The 25,364-nt window shown below is 43.6% G+C and overlaps 1 protein-coding gene across 3 annotated transcripts in view; it reads right to left on the bottom strand.

Moving 5' to 3' along the window:
* ITPK1 (inositol-tetrakisphosphate 1-kinase) overlaps nt 1-25,364 on the bottom strand; it is a 132,554-nt gene that overhangs the window by 14,819 nt on the left and 92,371 nt on the right. For all 3 annotated transcript variants that reach the window (XR_009557237.1, XM_060272245.1, XM_035107068.2), the window contains exons 6-7: nt 2,099-2,197; nt 1,340-1,380 (exon numbers count right to left, since the gene is read on the bottom strand). Coding sequence is in view for 2 of the 3 variants with exons in the window: in XM_060272245.1 (XP_060128228.1) it covers nt 1,340-1,380; nt 2,099-2,197 (140 nt within the window). In the remaining variant the exon portion in view is untranslated. The remainder of the gene's footprint in view (nt 1-1,339; nt 1,381-2,098; nt 2,198-25,364) is intronic.

Genomic DNA, 25,364 nt, shown 5'->3' with positions numbered 1-25,364 from the left:
AATACCTTCCAGGTAGCTAAGGACCTTCTAAATAATTGGCTGGCATTCAGGGGCTGGAATTTTTAAAAATATCTCTGTACTAAATAGAATTGTTGTTGTTGTTTAGTCGTTTAGTCGTGTCCGACTCTTCGTGACCCCATGGACCATAGCACGCCAGGCACTCCTGTCTTGCACTGCCTCCCGCAGTTTGGTCAAACTCATGTTCGTAGCTTCGAGAACACTGTCCAACCATCTCGTCCTCTGTCGTCCCCTTCTCCTAGTGCCCTCCATCTTTCCCAACATCAGGGTCTTTTCCAAGGATTCTTCTCTTCTCATGAGGTGGCCAAAGTATTGGAGCCTCAGCTTCACGATCTGTCCTTCCAGGGAGCACTCAGGGCTGATTTCCTTAAGAATGGATAGGTTTGATCTTCTAGCAGTCCATGGGACTCTCAAGAGTCTCCTCCAGCACCATAATTCAAAAGCATCAATTCTTCGACGATCAGCCTTCTTTATGGTCCAGCTCTCACTTCCATACATCACTACTGGGAAAACCATAGCTTTAACTATACGGACCTTTGTCGGCAAAGTGATGTCTCTGCTTTTTAAGATGCTGTCTAGGTTTGTCATTGCTTTTCTCCCAAGAATTAGGAACTCTCTAATGTTAATTTCAGGTGGCGCTGTGGGTTAAACCACAGAGTCTAGGGCTTGCTGATCAGAAGGTTGGCGGTTTGAATCCCTGCAATGGGGTGAGCTCCCGTTGCTTGGTCCCAGCTCCTGCCCACCTAGCAGTTCGAAAGCACATCAAAGTGCAAGTAGAAAAATAGGGAAAAATAGGGAAAAATAGGGACCGCTCCGGCAGGAAGGTAAACGGCGTTTCTGTGCGCTGCTCTGGTTCGCCAGAAGCAGCTTTGTCATGCTGGCCACATGACCCAGAAGCTGTCTGCGGACAAATGCTGGCTCCCTCGGCCTATAGAGGGAGATGAGCGCCGCAACCCCAGAGTCGGACACGACTGGACCTGATGGTCAGGGGCCCCTTTACCTTTACCTTTAATGTTAATTTGGAGGAAAACACTTTAATAATAGTATTTCATTAACTTGGTATCAAGTGTTTATTAATTTGGCTTGCGGAATGAGAAAACAGTTAACTGCGATGCCCAGTATGAGTTATGAGACAATTAGCAAAGACTTCCGATTTTTATTTTATTTTTTAAAGAGAAGAACCTTCCCTACTTCTCCTTCAGATACCGTATATAAACAAAACTACCAATGGGGGCAGTTTCTCTCCTCCTTTTCTACCAGGACTCCCAACAAAGGCACTTTTTAATTTTTCATCAGGCAAAAGATGGAGATAGATACTCACCTCATGTGAGTTGGTTCCATGGGCCACTCTTGTCTTACAGACTACACAAACAAAAAAGGAGAAATGCTAACTTTGATTAAATAGGGTAGAACATAACCAAAACACTCTTCACTGTGACTACCAGAGCCCTGCTGGGGGCAAGAGGGTCAGCATTGGTAACTGGCTGTGCTAGTACATTTTGGGGCCTAATGCAAAGGGATGGTTTTAACCTTTAAAGCACTAAGTGGATTGGGCCCAATTTTTTTTTGTTGGTCCGCCTGCAGGCCACCCCAACCTGACCACACGTTAAGATCAGCTTTGTGGGCCCTCCTACTGTATCCACCCACATAGTTCGTAAGATGAGTGGCCATGGGAGAAGCGGCTTTCTCTATGGTGGCCACCACAGTTTTGGAATACTGTTCTCACAATGCCACCAATATAATCAGGGACCCGAGTCTTTCTCAATGACCCTGGAAAATTATTCCATACAATCCAGAAAGAATCAAACAATGGAGAAATCTGTTGCACCACACTGTGATGCTTGGTGAGAGCTTTCCTGAACACACAGTAAATCAAAGACACAGACATTAGCCTGGGGTGGGGGGACATTTTTCAGCCTAGGGGCCACATTCAATTCTGGGCAACGTTCCGAGGGCCACAGCCATGAACTGTTTTCAATCTTCTTTTCTGAGATGTGCTGATTATCAGAATATATTTCAGGGGATAATACTCTAGTTGCCTATTGTTACGGTAGGTGAAATGCAAAGTCTGTTGACGTACTGAATGGGAATGCAATTCCATTCTTCTCTATTTGCTGCAATGTGTCACCTCCACAAGCACTTGTCAACTCCATAAATGGTGGAGAACAGATCCTTTCATCTGAAATACAAGTGGGGAGGGAACAGAGAGAGTGGATTGAAGCAGTCTGTCCGCATTGTTCAATTTGTGCCAGTACTGGCTTTCTACGTAATAGTTTTGAACCCAATATTTACAACATTCTTTTCCCTTTCCCCTTGTGCCTGAAATCTGGAGGAGCTCACTTCATACATGACACAATAGATTTGTTAGTCTTTAAGATACTGCAGGACAAAGTGGCCTGCCCTGCACATCATGTCAGAGTATAACGTTTAACTATGGGCAATGCAAATGCACAACATTTGTTCTTGGCTTACCATTTGTGGTTTGATTTGAGGAACCAAACCACGAGCACAAGTTTGGATGACACAACAAGCCAAAAGCTTGCTGCTTGTTGCTCCCAGCACAGCAAAAAATGCAGAGGAGCAAAGTGGGGATGTTTGGGCAGTGAGCACCAATATGCTTCTCACTAACATTTAACCACTGCTAACCACTGACTATGGTTTAATGTAGAGGTGGCACTAGGCCCAGATTAAAGCAACTGGACGTCCTAGGCTAGGATACCTTGGGAGGCTCAAACTTAATAGCATATGATCATGAGAAACAAAATCTTGTTCTCTTCTTTATCTATGCAATGAAACTAAAACATTGCTGAAATTTTAGCACTGATAAAAAGGCTATTTTAAAAAATAAATTTATAATCTTTAATAAGTTTACAAAAGTATGGAAGTAATGAAAACATTCACACAGAACATTCATAGGGGAATCATAGCTTTGCTATACTACATACAAAGTCAGAACAGTTTCTTTCAAGTTATTTTGGATGCAAACATATCAATTATATCATTAAAATCAGTAAGTCACAGTTCATCATTTTCTATGCAGAGCATGCTTAGATCAGACAACCGATTTCAGGACATTGTTGACTGTAAATCATACTTTATCCTTTTTAGTCTAGAAAATGATCTTTTGCCAGTACAGTTTGTGACCATGAAACAGAGGAACAATCTGAAAATTGTTTCCACATTGGGAAAAGCTGTCAGAATTTTCTCCAGGAATATTATTTGGTACCGTATATATCTTGGTGGTGAGCTTGTTTAGCGTACAGGTGGAAGTGCAAGAGATCATGGACTAGACTATCCTCAACATCCTTTGGATACTCTTGCATCAACATCTCAACACCATTGTGAATCTGTTCCTTGACTGTTTGCAGGTTCACCAAAAATGAAAAATTGCCAGCTGCACTCCTATACACTGTTACTGTTCTGTCTAGGGTTGACTTCAAGGCCATCCATGACACGGATAAATGAATTTACCCTAAACTTGTCTCTTAGAGAAAGTTTGTCTAAGGCAGTGATGGCCAAACTTGGCCCTCCAGCTGTTTTTGGACCACAATTCCCATCATCCCTAGCTAACAGGACCAGTGGTCAGGGATGATGGGAACTGTAGTCCCAAAACAGCTGGAGGGCCAAGTTTGGCCATCACTGGTCTAAGGCTCCAGGTGCTGTCTCATCATTGTTCCCCCGCCCCTGGTACTCTACATCTGGTAGAGTAAATTTTGCTTGCTGTTCAATTTCATCAAAATTAGCCTGAATGTCTGATACAGACTGCAATAGTGAGCTGCAAATATCTGCACATGTGCTCATTTTGCAAACTTTGGAGTGACTTGCTAACCCTTTGAGATCGTTCTAGCAAATGTGTCCAAAGGTGAAGCATGAAAATGAATTCAAATTCTTCCATTTTTTTGCAGAAGCTTTTCACCCTGTCATCTAGTACCTCCTTTTTCAGTTTCATCACAAGCTTTCTTGTTAAGTTTGTTGATATAGAGACTATATGATTTTTAGAATTCCATGGGTTTGAACAAGGTAAGCGTGATGCCAATCATCAAATCCAGTAGAAGATAGAGCTATAGTTGAGGTAGTTTGGTTAGAGAAAAGCACACAAAACAGTAGACTGGATAGGTTTCTCCATTGACTTTGATGGGGTAGAATAAATTATTTGAGCAGAACCAGGCTGGGTTTTTGAATGCTTGCTTCAAAATGCCAAAAGGTCCGTCGCAATGCTAATATTCCAATGGACCTTTGTCCAGTGATCTGAACACTTGCATTGCTTAATAGCTGACTTTATCATTTGAACCCGAGTAGCTTTAAAGCCTCCATGAACTTTACTAAACAGACTCATACATCATGTGTTTAATGTTACTTAGCAACTGGGCCTAGAGAGTAAGATCTGCCCTTTTAAAATAAAATAAAAAACAGGCAAGGGGCCAAGGCCCCTCTAGAATCTGAGTCTCTGGGCTGCAGTCCACTCAACCCATATGTAAACCCGGCACTGGGTGGCAGCTGCCTATCGGGCAATTGGGAAGCTCTGTGGCAAGCTGACAGGTGAGCAGGACAACCCATCTATTGATCACCTGACATCGCAATGATGTAAAGTGATTTGAAGCTTGTGTTGACCACCACACCTGCCAAAGCTGGCCAGAAATGTTCCCTACCCTCGGGTTAAATATGATATACAAACATGGCCATTGTTTTTGCTGCAATAGACTAATGCTGTTACTCCTCTGGAAGTTTTGCTTCTTTTAGTTATTCAGAGGAGATCTATTTTTGGCTTTCCCTTTGAAATATGGGAGGCCATCCTCGAGCGTCATTATGATATCTGAAATGTGGATAGAGAAAATTATGGCCCATACAACCAGCTACAAGGTATTTGAAATTTATCACTATTTCCACATTGCATAAGTTTATTTTCAGATATGGGACTGGCACATCTGTGAGTCACACCCTTCAGACTGACACTCCCTTCCAGAAAAGGGAAAGTGCAGTTCTATTTATTTATCTTATTAACTTACGGCTACTTTTTGCCTACCCTTCATCCTGAAGCGGGGTACAGATACATAATAAAAATACATGCAATCACAAAGCACTCCATAATATACAAACTCATTCAATACATCAAAACAGGAAGAGCAACTAAAAACACAAAGTAGGCTATCTATTGCCATGGAGGCACAGAGAACAGAGTCACCTCCTTGTGCATGGGCAGAATAATACTGGGACAGGTGCTCCTTTCATTTGTTTAGGTCCCAGACTGTTTATGGCTTTAAAGATAAGCATTGCCACTTTGCATCTGACCCAGAAGCAGCTAGTGAGACAGCCAATGCCATATCATTACAGTGGTAGAAACTGAGGTTACTAGAACATGGGTCAGTGGCTGGGCTACCCCTGTTCAGGAAAGGCAAACCAGCCGAAGTTGGTAAAAGGCATTCTGGGCCACCAAGGCCTTAAGTGACAGACCTGGATCTAGGAGTACCACCCGAAGTAGGCAGCTTCTTCTTCTAGGGGGAGCAGTCCCACCTGGACCAGGCTGTAGACCTAATTTTAAGCGGCGTAGCTAGGGAAAGATGGTGTGGCAGCACTTCTCTCCTGCTTGGAGGTGGGGAATGAGTGACTGTTTCCCTGCCTTCCGATTCACCTCTTGACTCTAAGGCTGCCCTGCTTCTTAACATCCATATCCATTCCTTGTGAAGCAAGAATAAATTAAATTAGGGGCCGTACATGATTTATTGAAGTTTGCAGAAGCATAAAGTAGCGCTACCAATTCTTGTTCTTAACTTGTGAACTAAGTTTCAATTCAGATTCAAGTGCATGAATCTAGTTGTATATGCTAGTCTAACTTGCATAAGCATATACAATTGGCCCATTGTCCATGCTGGCTGGGTGCTAATAGGACAACATCTGTAGTGGTATCACAGGTTCGCCATCCCTGCCGTTAAGCCATTATTTTATTGCAATGCATTGTAGCAGGCAAACAACTTGTAAGAAAGGGAGGATGACAGACAAATTGATGTTTTGAGGCCGCCTTGAATCTAAAAATAACACCTTCCAAACAAAATTAAGTTTTCCCGGCTTCAAAGCTTCCTTCTCCTTGCCATGATGAAACAGGCACCAGCATTTGAAAGTGACAGGACTGCAATACTTAAGTTCCTGGGCAGAAGAAAGTTCAGCTTCAGTTAAGGACTTGCACCTGATTTCTGGCCTTGACTGAGTCCCCATCCACATGTCTAAAGGTAACAAATATCTATTGGCGCCAGCCATGTAAATTCAAAGAAAAGTCTGGTTCCAGCTTTGTTCCCTCAGCTTGTCTTCCATGGAAACTCAAATGGGGGAAAAAACCCTACAGAAGATTTGTTATGTATGTACGATATCATCACCTATTTTCAGCATTCACTCTGTGTCGTTGCCAAGAGTGTCCCATTCTCCAAAGATCTCAAGCACATGTGCAATGCGGGTCAGGGAACGTTTTCCTTGGAGGACACAGCCTACTTCACAAAAAGAATGGGGGGGGGGGAGGGAGGCAATACAGTACATGTATACTTACTTACATACCGGTCCCATTAACTCCCAGACATGGTGCTGTTTCAAAGCATGCCACCATCTTTTGCACAATGCTCAGGGGAATCACAAAAGATTCAAAAGTGAACCTTGAAGCTGAAATGAAATTTGACCGGAACGTAGTGGAAGACGTAAGGGCACATGGGGGTAACAGAAACTTTTGTCCCGGTCAAGGTCCACATTCCCATAGGGGCCAATCTTGTTGAAGGTGGGTAAATGAAAGTGTTCTGGGTTCAAGATAATCACGGCTACTTCGGATTGGAATTCCTAGTCTTACACAGAAACAAACCTACTACATTTAATGGTGTTGTTATTGTATAAGTATTTAGAGGATTTTGTGTGTGTGTGTGTGTGTGTGTGTGTGTGTGTGTGTACAACGCACCTGTTTTTGAAAGCGCATCATTTCTGACTTTAGTGTGCTACAGACACAGACACACACACACACACACAGAGATACGCACACAAATGAGTGGCAAGAAAGGGAAGTGAATGAGTAGGTAGGAAGGAACACTAATGGGATGGAAGATAATGGCAGCTTCAGGCACTGGGAACTGCATAAAATAAGGTTAGAGCTGCATGAGGCCCAATGGCTACAGGTTACCAACCTGTGGCTCAAGGAAGAGGGTAAATGAGATCAGAGGCACAGGAGAGAGAAAAGGGGGATTAAGCAGGAGGCATTCTGAATTCCCCAGAACTGGTACCTGTACACTGTTGACCTTTGGTGAGCTTAAAAAGGCAGCTGATACTGCAAATGGGGAACTGAGCAGACACCACCCTCTTCCAGTGAACAGGCTCTACCTTCTCAAATGCTGTTTTGAATCAAAGTGAAAGCCTACCATGACACTAGTCAATTACGTTCAACATCAAGAGAGAATCAGTAAACGAACAAGCCCGAAAACATCCCTATGAAACTTGAGTAACTTTGTTTAAGGACATCTGGCCTCACAGCCTCCAATGGAAACTAGGCAGGTATGCATTTCAGTGAATTGATAAGGCTGTGATCCACAACCTGCACACATTTAAAGCCAAGTCTAAGGTTTAGAACAGGTAACATAAAGCATGAACAAAGTGCATCTCCTTCCAAACTGAAATAATTACAGAGATTTCATAGTTTCCCGGTATGTGAGGGCAGAACTTTGTCTTAATTACTCAGTACATGATGGAATTCCCCCCCACCCCCAAATGACTCCTAAGGGGATTTAATAAGTTTTGAGATGGTGACAGCTAACCTAAAAGCAGAAATACGCTTGTCTGCAGCTCTGGCCAGTGAAAGTATCTCACCTCCTCTGCCTAGGCCCTTTGGGGAAACAAGAGAGTCAGTATATAGAGCAAGAAGCATTTAATAGCAGATTTCACTGTTTCATCTCATCTCCCACGAACAAAATAGATTTGAGACCCAGTTATGTCATACTAATCCAAGGCTCGAGTAAACAACTACTGGTCCAACCCCCTCCTCTCCATGAAGGCTATATCGAGAAATCTTAGCTGCATACCAGCGTTGGGTAGCTGCTGTGGTTTCTCAGCAAAGCAAATGGTTTCCATGGGTGATAACCAACAGAAGAATAAAAACAGTAACAAATGTTCATTGGCAGGTTAGGACTGGGCAGCACGGAGTGGCCAGTATAAGAACAGACCATTGCATAAGAACAGGCCATTATTTCTGTGCTGCAATGAAACAACTTCCCCATTAACAGCACTGGCTCGATTCAGCATTGGTAGACGGGTAGTCAGCCTGATGCAGAGGTGGGCAGAGCTTTGCTGTGTGGAGGAAAACTCAATTCCCCTCTTTGATTTTATAGCAAGAATAAAACCAGCCTGTTTAGAACTGTTTCAACACACAATTCCTTTGGAAGGCATAAATTCGAAAGATTCTACATGCCCAAGATAACATGGAACGCCAACAAAATATTTACTGCTGTAAGAAAAAAAAAATCAAGTTACAAGGGAGTCTACGACAAAGAACAGATTAAGAAGAACAAACATCTACCAAGAATAGAGAGTCGGTGTGGTGTAATGGTTAGAGTGTTGGACTAGGACCTGACAGAGCAGGGTTTGATTCCTCATTCAGCCATGAAGCTCACTGAGTGACCTTGGGCCAGTAACCATCTCTTAGCCTAACCTTCCTCACAGGTTGTTTGAGAGGATGAAATGGGGAGGAGGAGAACCATGTACACCACCTTGAGATCCTTAGAAGATAATGGGGGAATATAAATGTAATAAATAAAATAGTTGTGGATGGGTGGGTGGGGTGGGACCTAAGGGCAATGTAAGGACTCTAATAACATAAGCACACAGATACATCAGGCAAAAATCCATCTGGTCACAGCATTTATCTCCAACAGTTGGCCAGCCAGATGTCTCATGAAGCTTATAAGCAGATGTTTGGCAAATGTAAGCTTGCTCCTCAAAGGGCTACTTGGATTGCAATATCTGTTGGGGAAACTACATCTCCCAAGGGTCACTGGGGTTGTTCTTCCTGGCATGCAACCAGCACACTGAAAGGCAGAGGCAGGGAGAAGTTTGTTTCCCCTTTTTCTGAGACCAAAGTGCCAGCTGTGTGAGTCTCAATTTAAAAGGGAAACACGGAGGGTGTCGGTGTGTGAATGGGAGGAAGGAATGACTTCCGGATTGGTTTAGGAAGAGAAGCCGTCATTTTTTAAATTTTCCAATCGAATCTGACGTGAGCTGAGAGGAAGTCACCCATCTCCACTGGCAGTGAAGTCTGTAGGTTAATTTATGAAATGTAAAGGTCTTTCGCCCATGTAAACTTGTGGCCACACAAACTTCACTATGGTCCTCAATTAGGAAAAGAGGAGACAAATTGTATGCCCCAATATCTTTAGACCTAGTATTCTGAGTGTACTAGGGCTTGCTGATCAGAAGGTCGGTGGTTCGAATCCCTGTGACGGGGTGAGCTCCCGTTGCTTGGTCCCAGCTCCTGCCAACCTAGCAGTTCGAAAGCATGTCAAAATGCAAGTAGATAAATAGGAACCGCTACAGCGGGAAGGTAAACGGCGTTTCCATGTGCTGCTCTGGTTTGCCAGAAGCGGCTTTGTCATGCTGGCCACATGACCTGGAAGCTATACGCCGGCTCCCTCGGCCAATAATGCGAGATGAGCGCGCAACCCCAGAGTCGGTCACGACTGGACCGGGGTCCAGGGTCAGGGGTCCCTTTACCTTTACCTATTCTGAGTGTACACATCTAGGCTTGCACCATTGAAAGGCAGCTTCTACTTCAACAGCAGAACGAAATCAGAGGGAAATTTCTTTAAGGAGAGGAGGGTGAAAAATTCCTGACTTATTCAGGGCAGCTCTGCACAGTTTATTGTGGACTTGCTGCTGTTTATGCATTCATGTCTTTTCACAGCATCCACACAAGTTGCCCTCGAAAAAATGCTACCCCATATTCACCCCTGCACAAACCCCATTTATTTGTGTGTCTTTGTGTGGACACTGCAAAAGACTTGCATGCATTGCATGCACAAGTACTGAGTCCACAATAAACAGCTGTGAGAAGCACCCACAATGTACAGGTCGATTCTTGTTTCAGTGGCAGAACAGTTTACCTGCAAAATCAGAACTAGAAGATTAAGAGGACATCCTTTGTTATACCGTTGCAAATGCAAAAATAAGGTTTGTTGTTTTATTTTGCTGAGTAGTGGGTAGGTCCTGTTAATGGAAACATTGTGTGCTTACATCTCTCTCTTGTGGAAAACACAACAAATACATCCAATTCTCCAACATGGCACAGTTCTTGAGACCCTTTGACAGTATAAGCAAGATTTTTTTAAAAAAACACACAAAGAATCAGTGGCGCATAATGTTTGTATGTTATGGTGGCAATGCAGTTACCTGCCTTTCTTACTGCTGGCAAGACATATTGAAGCTAGTGTTAACACGCTGTGGAACGCACCCTGTTGTGTTAGCATTCTGAGAAGTAAAATCAACGTGGCAACAAAAGTCACACCAAACACTATGGTTCTAGAGGTATTCCAGCACACCGCTGTTAAACCGCTTCTTGTGGAAGGATGAAAGAGAAGCTATGACCCAAAGAACAATTTCGTAAGTGCCTGAAAGGGACTGGTGTGGTTGGACTTTCTGTAAAGAGCAGCAAACAAATGCTAGAGCACATCTATGCCACAGCTAGATTCACAAATTTCTGCAGCCCTGCTGTAAGGAACATGCTTCTTTCACTGGGGCCAGGAGCACTAACCAGGCCAATCCCTGCCCCCTAACCTCAGAAACAGGGGCTGTCCCTCTAGTGAGAATGAAGATATTCCAGGCATAGTTATCTATACCAGCGTTTCTCAACCGGTGTTCTGCGGCACACTACTGTGCCGCGAAACACTGGCTGGTGTGCCGCGACGAGAAGGGCGATTTGCACTGTCACGTCGCTGACCCGCCGGAAAGGAAGCCGGCCGGGTCACGACGCGAGGCGAGCGCCCGCGTCGTTACCCGGCCGGCTTCCTTTCCGGCGGGTCAGTGCTGCTAATTGGCGGCCGCCAGGCACGTGACAATGCAAATCGCCCTCCTGGGGAGGAGGAGGCAGGCGGGGAAGGCTGCGCAGGGCTTCCCTTCGCCGGGCCAGAGCGCCGGTGGCTGCCTGGGGCGGCTGGGAGGGAGGCGGCGGCAGCTGCGCGCCCGTGTCTGCCCGCCTGGGGTCTGTCCCCGCTCGCTCCGCAGGCTCTGCGCCTGGTGGGTCCGCCTGGCTACCGCGCAGCAGTTCTTCAGCGGCATGCTTTACCGGTACGTCTCCCCTCCAAACTAAACTTAATATAGGGCGGCACAGAGTTGGTGTGCCGCGGGATTTTTTTTCATAGAAAAGTGTGCCGTGGCCCAAAAAAGGTTGAGAAACACTGATCTATACCAGCGTTTCTCAACCGCTGTTCCGCGGCACACTAGTGTGCCGCGAGACACTGGCTGGTGTGCCGCGATGTGCGGCGACGAGAAGGGCGATTTACATTGCCATGTGCCTGGCGGCCGCCAATAACCATCACTGACCCGCCGGAAAGCAATATTTCTCCTCCTCTTTCCCAAACCTCAGTGCAAACGACTGGAGGGTGGTTTTAGAGTCTAGGGAGGCCCCCTAGGGAGGCGCGCTCCAGATCCGCCGCCGGCTCCCCTTAAGCCGCATCGAGGTTGCTCCGCCTCCCCTGCCTCCTTCGCCTGTCCTTCGCCATGGCTGCGCGGCGGACGCTGGGCTTCGCGGTCCGGAATTACTCGCAAGCAGCAGCCAAGGTAACCTTTCGCCTTTGAGCCGCCCCGCAGCTCCCCTGGAAGTGCGCGCGCCCTTGTAATCCGGGGGCAGGCAGAGCCTTGCCTGGACTGTACCACTTTGGGCCGCGGGAGAGGAGAATTGGGGGTCTGAAGGCTTCTCCCCTCCCATGGGGCGGCGGGAGGGAGATTAATTTCCTCCTTCCTATAGTCAATATAGGGCAGCACAGAGTTAAATTTTTTAACTTTTTTAATGGTGGTGTGCCTCGTGATTTTTTTCATGGAACAAGTGTGCCGTGGCCCAAAAAAGGTTGAGAAACACTGATCTATACCATGAAAGTCTCTGTGGGTGACAATACTTAACTAAAGTGGGAAACAGTTTCTTTCTAAACCGCCATCGCAACAAAACGTTGCGTCACTACTGCATAGCAACAGCCAACATGTGAAGCATTTTCTTGGCAGCTTTGAACTACCAGCTATGCACTGCGGTTGGCATCTATGTTAACATCAATTAAAAAACCACACACATTAAAGGCCACACACTCAACACCATCAGAAACCCAGTAGGTGATATCTATGTGGAACAGCCTGGAATTGTTTCAGTTGCTATCAAACATATGGTAATTCCTTTTCGGTTCTGCTGGTGGTGGTTACATCAGTGCCCATCTTGGAGGAGATTATATATATATCCCTGTTTTGCACAGTCTTTGCACCTTTGGAGGGGCAGCATTTCCCAGCAGAGTAGCACAGTGGGAAGAGGTCAGACTGGAAGAGCAACAGCTTGAATTCCACTGAAGGGAAACAAGCAACCCCTTTCATGAAAGGATGTTAACAACAAGCCCCTTTCAACCACTGCCCTCGGTCCAACAATGAACTTAAGGCACAGTACAATACCTGCTACAAGCTGAGAGGCTTCCTTTAAAGGCAACACACAGACATACACATATGCAGAATCCTGACATTATTCACAATCTGCTCAAGACAGACTGTTGCTGCCACAAATAGCAGTTTGCACTCGGAATGCTTCCCAGAAGAAAATCCCTCAACACTTTTTCTGAGTAATGAAGTCACTGGTCTTTTAGGAGTAATACCTATGGTTAATGGGATTCTACAGGTGGCCTACAGCAGGTGAAACCTTTGCTAAAACATCTCTTAATGGCTACCCGTATGCTAGCCATCAAGAGTCAAAAGCTCCTATGTTGATATACAAAGCCCTGAACAATTTGGGCCCAGGATACCTTAAGGATATCCTAGCCTGATCACTGAAATCATCCAGGGGAGCTCCATTAGTAGTCCCCCATATTACAGATACCCAACTGGCCTCAACCAGAAGTCAGGTATTTAGGGTTGCCAGTTGTATGCTATGTATGGAACACTCTCCCAGCAGAGATTTGGTAGGCATCCTTGCTTTTTGACTTTCAGGTGTCTTTTGAAGGTGTTTTTATGCTGACAGGTCTGTTCAGTTCAAATTTCCTAAGATTAGCTGGCCATTTAAACAATTATTTTATATTGTTTTAAGGACATTTGATATTTTATTGGTGTTGCAGATATTGCTGTACACTGCCTTGGCAATTTATGTGAGATGGTGGTATAGAAATACTTGTATGAATAAATAAGGCAGACTAAACAACTAAGATGCCCAGGGAAAGGGGGGGGGAAGCTTAGACTTGGCACTGAAAGGCTAACGGGTTCAGTGGCGCCAGTTGTACTTCATTGGGGAGGATGTGCCACAATTAGGGTGCTGTAACAGAGAAGCCTCTCTCCCTCGTTGGTGTGACATTGGTAGAAGTACTTTAAGATCACCAACCTCTGGTCCAAGCCTGGATTCTATTAGTAGGGTAGGAGAGCTGGAAAAATAATTCACATCTGGCAACCAATATGCCCCTTTGGTTTCTGACATTACATGGGCAGATGCGTCAAAAAAAGTCTGGGACACAAATTTTCACGGCCCGCTAGCAGCTATTTACCAGAAGGCTTAGTTTGGTCAGAATTGAGTACAGTATACACTTCCCGAATTATTGCTAAATACATTACATCTGGTAAATGAGGCACCGTAGCTGCTAGAGGACTATGTAGGAACGTGGGTGGTGCTGTGGTCTAAACCACTGAGTCTAGGGCTTGCTGATCGGAAGGTCGGCAGTTCAAATCCCTGCGAGGGGGTGAAATCCCATTGCTAGATCCCAGCTCCTGCCAACCTAGCAGTTCGAAAGCACACCAAAGTGCAAGTAGATAAATAGGTACTGCTCCGGCGGGAAGATAAACGACGTTTCTGTGCGCTGCTCTGTTTTCGCCAGAAGCAGCTTAGTCATGCTGGCCACATGACCCGGAAAAACTCTCTGCGGACAAACGTCGGCTCCCTTGGCCAGTAAAGCGAGATGAGCGCCGCAACCCCAGAGTCATTCGTGACTGGACTTAACTGTCAGGTGTCCTTTACCTTTACCCATGTAGTATCTGAAACCAAAGTGGTACATTGGTTGCCAGATGTGAAATCTATTGTCATTATTTTCAGCTCTCCTACCCAATATAGATATGTTTATTAACTCTTGCTGCCTTTGATGTAAATGATAGACACAGAGAAAAAATAATAGAGACCAGTGTAAAACTAGTCCATAAATGCCAGTCTCCAGCTGCACAGCTATCAGAAACCTTATGTACGGAATTTTTGTTTGATACTTGTGTGTTAAGAAGTCACCTCATATATTGAGCGGGGGGTGGGGGGCTCAATGGGCAGGAACAGGCCTAACCCTCTCCTTCAAATTGCAGAGCAGCAAACCTGGAATTTGCTTCATGACAGCTTAATTCATCTGAATTATGTTGTCCTAACAAGAGACTCTGAATTGCAATATAAGGTAAATCAAAGAGAGAGCTGACATTCTGGCTGCTTTTCATAGAAGAAACACAGCTAAATTCAACAATCTGGACACTTCTCACCATAGTCCAGTATGGCTTGTATAAAATAGGCTTTGATTTATTAGACAATCTATTTCCTTTCTGTCTGAGTTATTTAGTATCCCTTTCTAGACTTCAGTTTGTTTTTCTTTTCAGCTGTTTACAGGCTCAAATTTAGCTTTCAAAAAGTTTGGCTAGGCAGAACTTAATGCATCACCCCAAATTACCAGAATGGGGGTCCTTTTCTACATACTGTACAATTATCTAGAACATTTGCATAAATATTTGTGTGTTATCCTTTCTTATTTCAACACCAGAGTGGGAGCATGTTATTAGCATGTAAAAGCTGCAGTGTTTCTTTTGTGACAGCACTCACTGGTATGGAGCGCTGCCACCACTTTTTCTGCTTTTTGTGGCAGCCATTTTGTGCTGGCATCTTCAGCACTTTTATCAACATATGAGTACCAGCACCTTATTTCTTGCCAAGAAAAGAAGAAAACACTGAACAGCTGCTGTGCAGTAATACTGCAGTGGAACAAAGGAAATGCGTTTCCCAAGTTTAGAAGTACAGTACATCCTATAATATCCAAGCATTGATTAAAAAAAAACAACTAGCATTTTATTTTATTTTATTTTAAAATAACCTTTATTGAATTTAAAATAAATATAAAACAAAACATCCAACTAAAATACCAACAAAATTAATACACAAATAAACAACCATACACACTCAAACAAACCTTACCCTATCTTCTACCATATTTTGTCAGCCTAACTTCTACATCTTCATTTCAATATTCGCATCGTCTTTTACAGATCAACTTCCCCTTCTCTTCCTCCCTGGCTTCAAAATTGTTTACTTTCCTACTGCTTCCATTTACTTTCCTCTTGGGAATTCTACAAGATATTCGTTTTAAACCCAAGTTCTTTCAAATATAATCCAATTTCCCCCCAATTATTATTAAACTTTTTATTTGAACCACCCCTTATCGAATTTGTCAGTTTGGCCAGATCAATATAACTAATTACTTTCTCTTGCCAATCTCTAATAGTAGGGACTTCCTGGCTTTTCCATAATTTAGCAATTAAAATTCTTGCTGCCGCCACTCAATACAGAAATATCTTTTCATCCTTTTTATCCACTTCCTCATCAACCATTCCTAATAGGAAAGACTCTGGAGTTTTTTTTAATATTATATTTGAATATTTTCTTTAACTCTTCCAGTATCCCACTCCAAAAAGGCTTTGTCTTAGCACAATACCACCATACATGTAAGAATGTACCTATTTCCTTCTGACACCTCCAGCAATGATGGTCTTTAACTTTATACATTTTATAGATTTTTACTGGTGTCAGATACCACTTATAGAACATTTTTATTAAATTTTCTCTAATTGCCTCTGACACCATAAATTTCCATTTTACACTCCAGAGTCTTTCCGATTTATCCATTTCTATTGTTTTTCCCAGTTCCATTGCCCATTTCGTCATTGTCTCCTTAATAGTTTCATCCTTAACCTCCCACTCTAATATGGTATTATACATTTTTGAAATAATTTTCTGTTCACTCTGTAATAAATTCTTTTCCAATAAAGATATTTTAAACATAAACCCTTTTTCTTCATGTCTTCTTGGAATCTACTATATAATTGATAATATTGGAGCCACCCTGTCAGATGTTGTTTAATATCCTCATACTTTTTAAATTTAATTACCCCTTCTTCTTCTATTAAATCTTTATACTTTGCCCATTTTCCATCATTATTTAATCTTTTCACTGTTATTATCTCAATTGGTGACAGCCATTTTGGTGTCTTGGGTTCCATCAAGCGTTTGTGTCTTTCCCACACCTTCAATAAAGATTTTTTAATAATATGAATGTTGAACCCTTGATGTATTTTTACCTTTTCATCTTGCAAGTAGGCATGTCAACCACACTTATTTTCAAATCCCTCTAGGTCTAATAATTCATGGTTTTCCAGGGTGATCCATTCCTTTATCCAAAGAAAACTTGCGGCGGTAGATCTTTAAATTTGGCAGCCCCAGTCCGCCTCTATCTTTTATATCAGTTAATAATTTATATTTTATTCTGGCTGGTTTGTTATTCCAAATGAATTTTATTAGGTCTTTGTTCCATTGTTTAAAGATTTTAACTCCTGTCACAACTAGCATTTTAAAACACCAGGGGCGCAGGAATACCTGGGCAAATAGGCGAGTTTTTAGCCATCCGCGGAACACCAAAATAGTTGGTGCCTCCAAAGGAAGATCATTATACAAAGCGGGTGACACTGCAGATAAAAATCCTACTCCTAGTAAAGAAATGTCGTTTACCTTCCCACCGCAGTGGTACCTATTTATCTACTTGCACAGGCATGCTTTTGAATTACTAGGTTAGCAGGAACTGGGACAGAGCAATGGGAGCTCACACTGTCGCGGGGATTCAAACTGCCGACCTTCTGATCGGCAAGCCCAAGAGGCTCTGTGCTTTAGACCACAGCGCCACCCGTGCTCCATGCATTCATACTATGTGATGGCTCTGAACATGTTTAAGGTATTGTTATTGACTTTAAAATGACTAAACAGCTTGGAATAGGAGTATCTCAGAGAGAGCCTCACACAAACTCCCCTACCCCCACCTGATTGTCAAAGGTGGAAATCCATTTCCATGTGCTCTGGTTTCCGTTCACAGTGTTCCGTTGCGCCAGAAGCGGTTTAGTCATGCTGGCCACATGACCCAGAAAGCTGTCTGTGGACAAACGGCGGCTCCCTCAGCCTGAAAACGAGATGAGCACCGCAACCCCATAGTCACCTTTGACTTGACTTAACCATCCAGGGGTCCTTTACCTTTACCTGTATTCAGAATGATTCTGGGACAAATTACATTTAAAATATCACCCACAAAATGTCAACAGAGAACTGACCATCCCAATGCAGTAGGTCGTCGTCTCCCCCCCCCCAGTCTTCAAACATGCCTACAATTAGGCAGAGGTTCTTCCCATTATCTGCCCCCTTGCCCTTCTAACTGGAGATGCGAGAGATTGAACCTTGCCTGTGATCTTTCACAGAGCTATGCCCCCTTCACATGTGTAGACTTGCTCCCAAGACAAAAGTAGGATTTTTTTTCACCCCAGGAATTGCTTATTCATATGCAAATATATTCAGCTTTAAATGACTAGAAAATTCTTAAGTTTATTTATCAGTTGTGTTTTAATCAGGTGAGAGCCTCAAGCCATGTCTCTGCTGAAAGCTTGTTTCAGAATGAAAAAGAGAGATCAGCTCTCTCCTCCCTGCTGCTCCCAATCCTATGTAATAGGATGCATTTATTCCCGGGCAGTTATTTTGTCATTGTTGAAAGAACAGCCTGTCCCCAGCACCTGTTTCTTCAGTCTCCATGAATAATGAATTTGCTGCAAATGTGTTTGTCTGCTGGTCAACACTGCTTACTATTTTCTTTAATGTACCAAAGTAGTTTTAGAAGGAGACGATCTTTCTTTCTTGCTCTGCTTCACAAGAATAAGCACTTTCTATATGGAAAATGGGAGGAATACCCTTCCCCCCCCCCAACACACCACCGCCAACCAGTAGGCGAGAGAAAGCCATCCTTTTCAGCCGATACCCACTGAACAAGGAACTTGCCTTCTGCTTACATTCCCAAAAAATCGAAGGCTCAAATGTTTGTTTCTGTCTCCCCTACAACATGGCTGTGTTTATTCCACTGAATGTGCAAAGCTGCCAAGGCTTCTTTTGATTTTCAATTGGAGAACCTCTGAATGCGACAGACTTTAAAACAACAACAACAACAACAACAACAACAACCACACACACACATGGCTCTTTTAGCCATCTGATCAAGTATGTGGCACAAGATCATTTGATTCAGCCATCTGGGTTTCTTTCTGTTCAAAGGAAGGAGGAGGAGGAGGAGGAGGAGGAGGAGGAGGAGGAGGAGGAGGAGGAGGAGGAGGAGGAGGAGGAGGAGGAGGAAGAGGTCTAGATTTGGGCCACTTATCACAACTGGTTTTCAACACCAGAACATAACCCCAGGAGATGTGAAGCAGGACAGGAATAGTAGATCATCCTTTTGATAATGGATGGGCAACTGTTAGTCCTCCAGATGTTGTTCGGACAATAATTTCTATCATCATCAGTGCCGTGCTAGCTGGGGTTCATAAGAGCTGCAGTCCATCATCTGGAGGGCCACGATCCCTATTCTTGAGGGGAAAGTGCGTAAAGAGGATTTGCCTTTGCTATATTGGAAAAGGCTCAAGATATTTGTTACTTGGTAGGTCAAAACCGGCTGCAAACCACCATAATGGATTCCTCCCCCCCCTCCCGCCCAATGATACTTAATTATGAATCGCAATGGAGTGCTTTGAAAACCCAGCTTATATGCTTTTGGCTTCCTGCAAGATCAAAATGAGGAGAATTGAAAATGGTTGGAAATGGCTCAGATAGTGAAAATTGGTTTCAATCAAAGCCTGCCGCTATGAAAGTGTGTGCACTTAGTGACAGCAGGAAGGTATGTCTTCACTTTTTTTTTTTTTTTACCTTGGGAAGGAGCTAAGAAATGAAATGCATATAGTTCTAAGAAGCCTACACATCTACTAAAAGGCATCACTGTAACATAACAAAATTGACCATTTAAGAAATCTGAACCTTTCTCAACACCACAGCTTTACTTTAATACCTATTTCCCCTTTCTCCTCTACTGCATTATTTCTGGATCACAAGAAACAAGAGGTGGAGGAAGGAGAAAGGAGAAAGGGGTACAAATAAAGAGGCATGCATTTACAGAAAACAACTGCCTTGACACTATCTAGTCAGCCATCTTTTAGAGTTGTGCCTATGGAAACTTTTGGAGTTGGAAAATAAATCAGAATAAGTAGCAAATCTAAAAACAAACCAGCTTTGTTTTGGAAACAAACATGACCTTTCTTGGTCACTCAAGCCAGTAAAGACTTAGTCCCATAAAGCTTGAAAAGTTGAGAGCGTTCTCAGTTTAGAAACGTTATGAAATCAGGTTACCTGCAGCCTAGCAAACCCCACAATCCCAGAATGTTACAGCAAAAGTCAAGTTTTCCCTTGCAGGAAATACAGTTACAGGTAGTAAGAGGTTTAAAAAACCCAAACCCAAATATAATACGGTAGCATTTCACAAACTGTGAGTTTGCAGGATTAGCTTTACCATGGAGCAGCTACTTCAGACAAAGTATTCTGTAGGGGTGCCGTTTTACTGCTTTCTCTTTGGACCCCTTCATACAAAGAGGGAGTCATGCAGTCAAGGGAGTTGGCCCTGACATCCATGCCTACAGGTATAGACAATTACACACATCCAGCTCCCAGGGAAGCCTACACATGCAGGATTTCCCTCTGCAGATGTCCATGCCTAACATGCGGGCATTAGGGGTGTGGCCAGGGGATGCCGCAGAACCCCGAGGATTGAGCCACTAGTGCAACTCAACAATAGAGCACACCACTCTATTAAACCCCTCACCCCTAGGTTTAATACCCTAACTTCATCTGGGGAGAAGGATATCTGATAGAGCCCTTTACTAGCTCTGCTACCTGCTTAAGACCTTGCAGAACCGCTTGCAGTCTCAGTCAAGTGTACTTGGGGCTAGATGATGTAGTATAATTGCATAATTATGGTCCAGCTCTTTGGTCCCATCACCTCCTGGCAAATAGAAGGGGAAGAAATGGAGGCAGTGAGAGATTTTACTTTCTTGGGCTCCTTGATCACTGCAGATGGTGACAGCAGTCACGAAATTAAAAGACGCCTGCTTCTTGGGAGAAAAGCAATGACAAACCTAGACAGCATCTTAAAAAGCAGAGACATCACCTTGCTGACAAAGGTCTGTATAGTTAAAGCTATGGTTTTCCCAGTGGTGATGTATGGAAGTGAGAGCTGGACCATAAAGAAGGCTGATCGCCGAAGAATTGATGCTTTTGAATTATGGTGCTGGAGGAGACTCTTGAGAGTCCCATGGACTGCAAGAAGATGAAACCTATCTATTCTGAAGGAAATCAGCCCCGAGTGCTCACTGGAAGGACAGATCCTGAAGCTGAGGCTCCAATACTTTGGCCACCTCATGAGAAGAGAAGACTCCCTGGAAAAGACCCTGATGTTGGGAAAGATTGAGGGCACTAGGAGAAGGGGACGACGGAGGATGAGATGGTTGGACAGTGTTCTCGAAGCTACGAACATGAGTTTGACCAAACTGCGGGAGGCAGTGGAAGACAGGAGTGCCTGGCGTGCTATGGTCCATGGGGTCATGAAGAGTCGGACACGACTAAACAACAACAACAACAACAACAATTGCATAATTGGTACCCTGTTCCGAAACTTATGCCAAGATCCACTTGGAAATATGGAGTGCTCCACATGCATACCAAAGAGCCTTTTAGGACCCCCCATTACACTGCTGACGACGACCACCACCACCACCACCCGGATAAAATCCTGAATGTCGGGGAAACCTCCAAGGCACCATTTGACATTCAATATAGTTCAGAGAGCTTGCAGCCAGATGGGGAAATTGGCCACGTCTCTGGGTGAGGGATTCTGCTTTGTCAAATGGTCAGGATCTCTTCAGATCACAGGCACACTTGGTTGTTAGTTCCATTATTCTGGAGAAATTGTTCCAGCTGCTTTTATTCAGGTGAATCAGCCTTTGTTATCAGAAATAAAAAGAGCCTTTAGAACAGCCAAGAAACCCGAAGAGAGAGAGAGAGAGAGAGAGAGAGAGAGAGAGAGAGAGAACAGCAGTTATCAAAAATGAAGCATTCGCAGAGCGTAACTTAACCAGATCCATAATAATAATAATAATAATAATAATAATAATAATAATAATAATAATAATAATAATAATATCCTGCCCATCAGGCTGAGTTGCCCCAGACACAAAGTCAATAATGTGCTGATCTTTGTCGAAGTAAGGGCATTGCAATTAATTTAGAAAGAGAAGTAGCCAGATATTTCTCAGTCAGCCGTGAAATATTATTAAAATAAAAAATGTTGCTCTTATCGTGCTTTCCCGAATCACTCGAATGATGAGTGGGTAAGGGAAGCATGCAAGAAAGAACAAGAGGTCAATTCAGGAGGCAAGAATTCTTTAATCTGTTTTCCCTTTGCATCATGAAGCAGCTCTTTCTTTCTTAGATATACTGTAGCCCCAAAATGTAGCTTTGGATTTAATCAACAGGGTGAGAATAGCTACAGGTAGAACGCGGCTTTCTGGGTAATTCCATTTATCCTGTACAGTACTTGCTTTTCACAACACAATCCTAGCACAGGAGTGCCAGTTATTGATAGCCCACGGCAGTGACAGGATTATCTAACGAAGTACTCAATTCATAACTGTGATAAAGCAAGCAATCCTCCTTTGGGTAACAGGGCACAACTTAACGCAGACCTCACAATCCTCTTGTGTCTACAGTGCAATAAATAAAACAGAAACAGACGGCACTTCGCTGTAACTAAAAGTCTGAACAAGAGCAATGGTTTTAAGACTGTGTTCTAGGGAACTCTGAAGTTCCACGGAAATGCAACAAAGGTTGCACCAGTGGGAATGGTTTTTTTAAATAAGAAGGAGGGAAACAAAAGCAAGCCTCCATTGTAAATAATTAAAAAGTTAGTCCCTTGTTGCAGCTTAGTTGTGGGTGTGAAAAACCTGGGTTGTATCAATTTAATATCTGTTTGGTAGAAGGTCATTTTGTTTTTCAAGAGATGTCAGGCAAGAATCTTAAATTGTACCCGGTACTATTATGTAAAAGAACTGAGTAATACCCCTGGAGTTATGAGGGTTTAGCTCTTTAATCAGGCAGCACAATTCTTTAGATCGTGTTTTGGCAGGAGGAAAAGAATTCTTGTGGCAGCATGTCTCTAAAGTAGCAGCATTCCAAAGCTTAAGTATAATCTCCCACTTGATCAATTTTGGCCGTAGAGTGGACTGAACCCTACCCCACTTTCGTAAAACCATTATACAAGAAATGTTTACCATAAAGGGCATTTTTCTTCCTCGTTTTTTTGTTGCTTTTTTAAGATCATGAGTGGCCAGTCACCTCAAGGAGCAGATACTGAGGGGCAGCAAGCAGACAGCTCTGTGTGTCACAAGACCTGTGCCTCCTAAGCTACCCTGCTGCCCTCAGATTCAGCTGTTAGTCTGGTTGGCTTTTGTAAATGGAATGGAGGGAGATGCCATCTTGTCCTTTGCCTCAGGCAGCAAGATGCCCTGGTGGCCATACCTGTCCAACGTTCACTATAATGCAAGTCAGCTCCACTTCACCATGGGGAGGAGTTGCGGTGGACCACGTGGCTACCCACTCTCCTCCAAGGGACGAAGTCCCGTGTTGCCCGGAGGATCCCGGCTACATCAGCTACCAGCTAGCCAATCCGCTGGCTGGGGTGGGTGGGCGTGGAGCCATTGAAATGGAGGCTTTCTCTTGGCTCGCTTTCTCTTGGCTCGCTTCCTCAATCTCCCTCCCTCCCTCCCTCCCTCCCTCCCTCCCTAATTTGCAGGTTTTCTTCATTGGGCTAGTTATGGACCTCGGCTGGTCGCCGTTGAGGGGCCTGGTAGGAATTTTTCCACTTGGCAAAATTGGCATGGGCCATTTGGTTTTCGCCTACCTTGTAGCAATCGTCACAACTTTGTAAGGTTTTGCGGTTAGGCATTGTTTGACCTTATGATGGGGGAGAGGACGTGTGGCCCTCCAAGCTTAAGGGTATCCGTGAAAGGAATCCGGGGTGTGTGGATCTTGTCTGAAGCCCGAGGCTAGGACCATGACACGACCCCATTGGGAACCTCTGGGGGAGTTCGAGTTGGTTTGCATCGATGGGTCTCCCCCTTCCGGTGGTTTACCCTTACAGGACTCCCTGCGCAACGGGCAGGAGTCAGATATAGCCAGGTCCATTCAATGACTAAACCAATACCGCTCACATTCTGTAATCAATAAAGTTGTGGCCAAAATTTGCCCAATAACATTAACGTAATATCTGTGTCCTGGTGTTATATTCTTCAACGAGGGGGTGATTACGGGGTCTCGGCACGCAACACACACATTTTCAATTTAAGTAATCTTATACAGTATATCATCTTTTTCAGGGCCAAAGGACCTGTCAGAGCAGTTCACAGTTAAAACAATAAAAAACAACTATTTAAATCAAAAGGTATAATACATTTAAACCACCCAATATAACATAGATAAAAAAAGCAAGAGTTAAAACGTTGTAGACCAACAGCCCCATTCAATTAAAAGCAGTTTTAAATTTATGGTCTGTCTGAACACAACCAGAGAGGGAGTCACACGTATATTCCATGCAAGGGACCTGTCTCTTGGGCTCATCAACTACATGGAACTTACTGGCAGGCTAGTTCCTGCTTCATCAGACACATTATAAATGGGCTTTGGCCCATAAAAGCTTATGGCACAATACACATGTTAGTCTTTAAGATACTACAACACCCTGTCCTACTTCCATTAAAAAGAACCTTTCAGGAGGATTGCAATTTGTTAATCTCTAGAATAAAATCTACTTACAAATTCATTTCATAAGCATAGTCAACCTTGAACAGATTTTCAGGTAAACACAGATCATAAAAGCTTCCTTTAGTAGAGATACTGGAACAGAATCCTGCCTGCCTGCAAACTGCACACTTTCTTAGAGTACCTTTATGAAAATACTTTAATATGTATTCAATTTCCTGCCCCAAAGGCATGCACTTTATTTAGGAAGTTCAATAAGCTCATTTGCATAGCCAGCAACACAGCCTCATTGAAGAGCAAAGATAAAATTAGTGTAATGGGACTAGATGACATACTTCAAAGAAAACTGCTACTGCACTGAGCACGAAAAAGCTCACATTCCTAACTAGATGAAATCAGCTACATGTACAAGACAAAAAATAAAAATGACATGAAATATGTCAACTCAAGCAGCACTAACCTTAGCAGATTCATCACTTCATGCTTCATTCACCTCTAACCCATTATTCAACCCTTTCTAATAACTCTCTTCTCAAAAAGAACATACATAGTAATTCATACAATTAACACCACCAGCATACTTGAAAAATGGCCACAGTAAAGATCCTCTCCACACTTTTGTAGCCAAACAGGTAAACTTCGCCCCATTTTGCAAGTGAAAAAACCATGCAATAAATATGTAGTTCAGGATAATGGAACAGCAATTCATCTATTAAAATGTGAAATGCTTTCCTTAAAAAAATTAAAAAGTGTAAAGGTTGACACACTGAGCATGTGTGAGCATGTCTATAAAATTTGAGAATAGCCCCTTAAAAGATACAATATTCTCCAGCACTGAAGATTCAATGAGAAACCCCCAAAAAACTGGATAAGATGCTTCTGCAATATTACTCCAGGTCCTAATCTCTTCATCTGCCCCAAATAAGAACAGCCTGCTGTTCTCATAGTGGCCATCCAGTGGCTTATGGGAAACCCCAAAGCTGGTTGAGTTCACTTTGTAACTGAGCAATCTGATTGGTAGAGATGTACTGTTGTCATCCTTCTAGAAAAAGAGGTTCTGGAACTCACCACGAACCCCTCCCTCGCTCCCTTGGAATGGCAATGGCGCCCACCTGAGAGGTGCCGGAACTGAATTCTGGCGAATTCCAGCTGAAAAAAAGCCCTACTTCTGCCCTTCCTCCTCAAATTTGCTCTGCATGGTTTACTTCAG

The sequence above is a fragment of the Zootoca vivipara genome, chromosome 1 (genome assembly GCF_963506605.1).
Source record: "Zootoca vivipara chromosome 1, rZooViv1.1, whole genome shotgun sequence".
NCBI lineage: Eukaryota > Metazoa > Chordata > Lepidosauria > Squamata > Lacertidae > Zootoca > Zootoca vivipara.
Note: the sequence above shows the minus strand (reverse complement) of the source record. Positions and strands in the feature narration are given on the sequence as shown.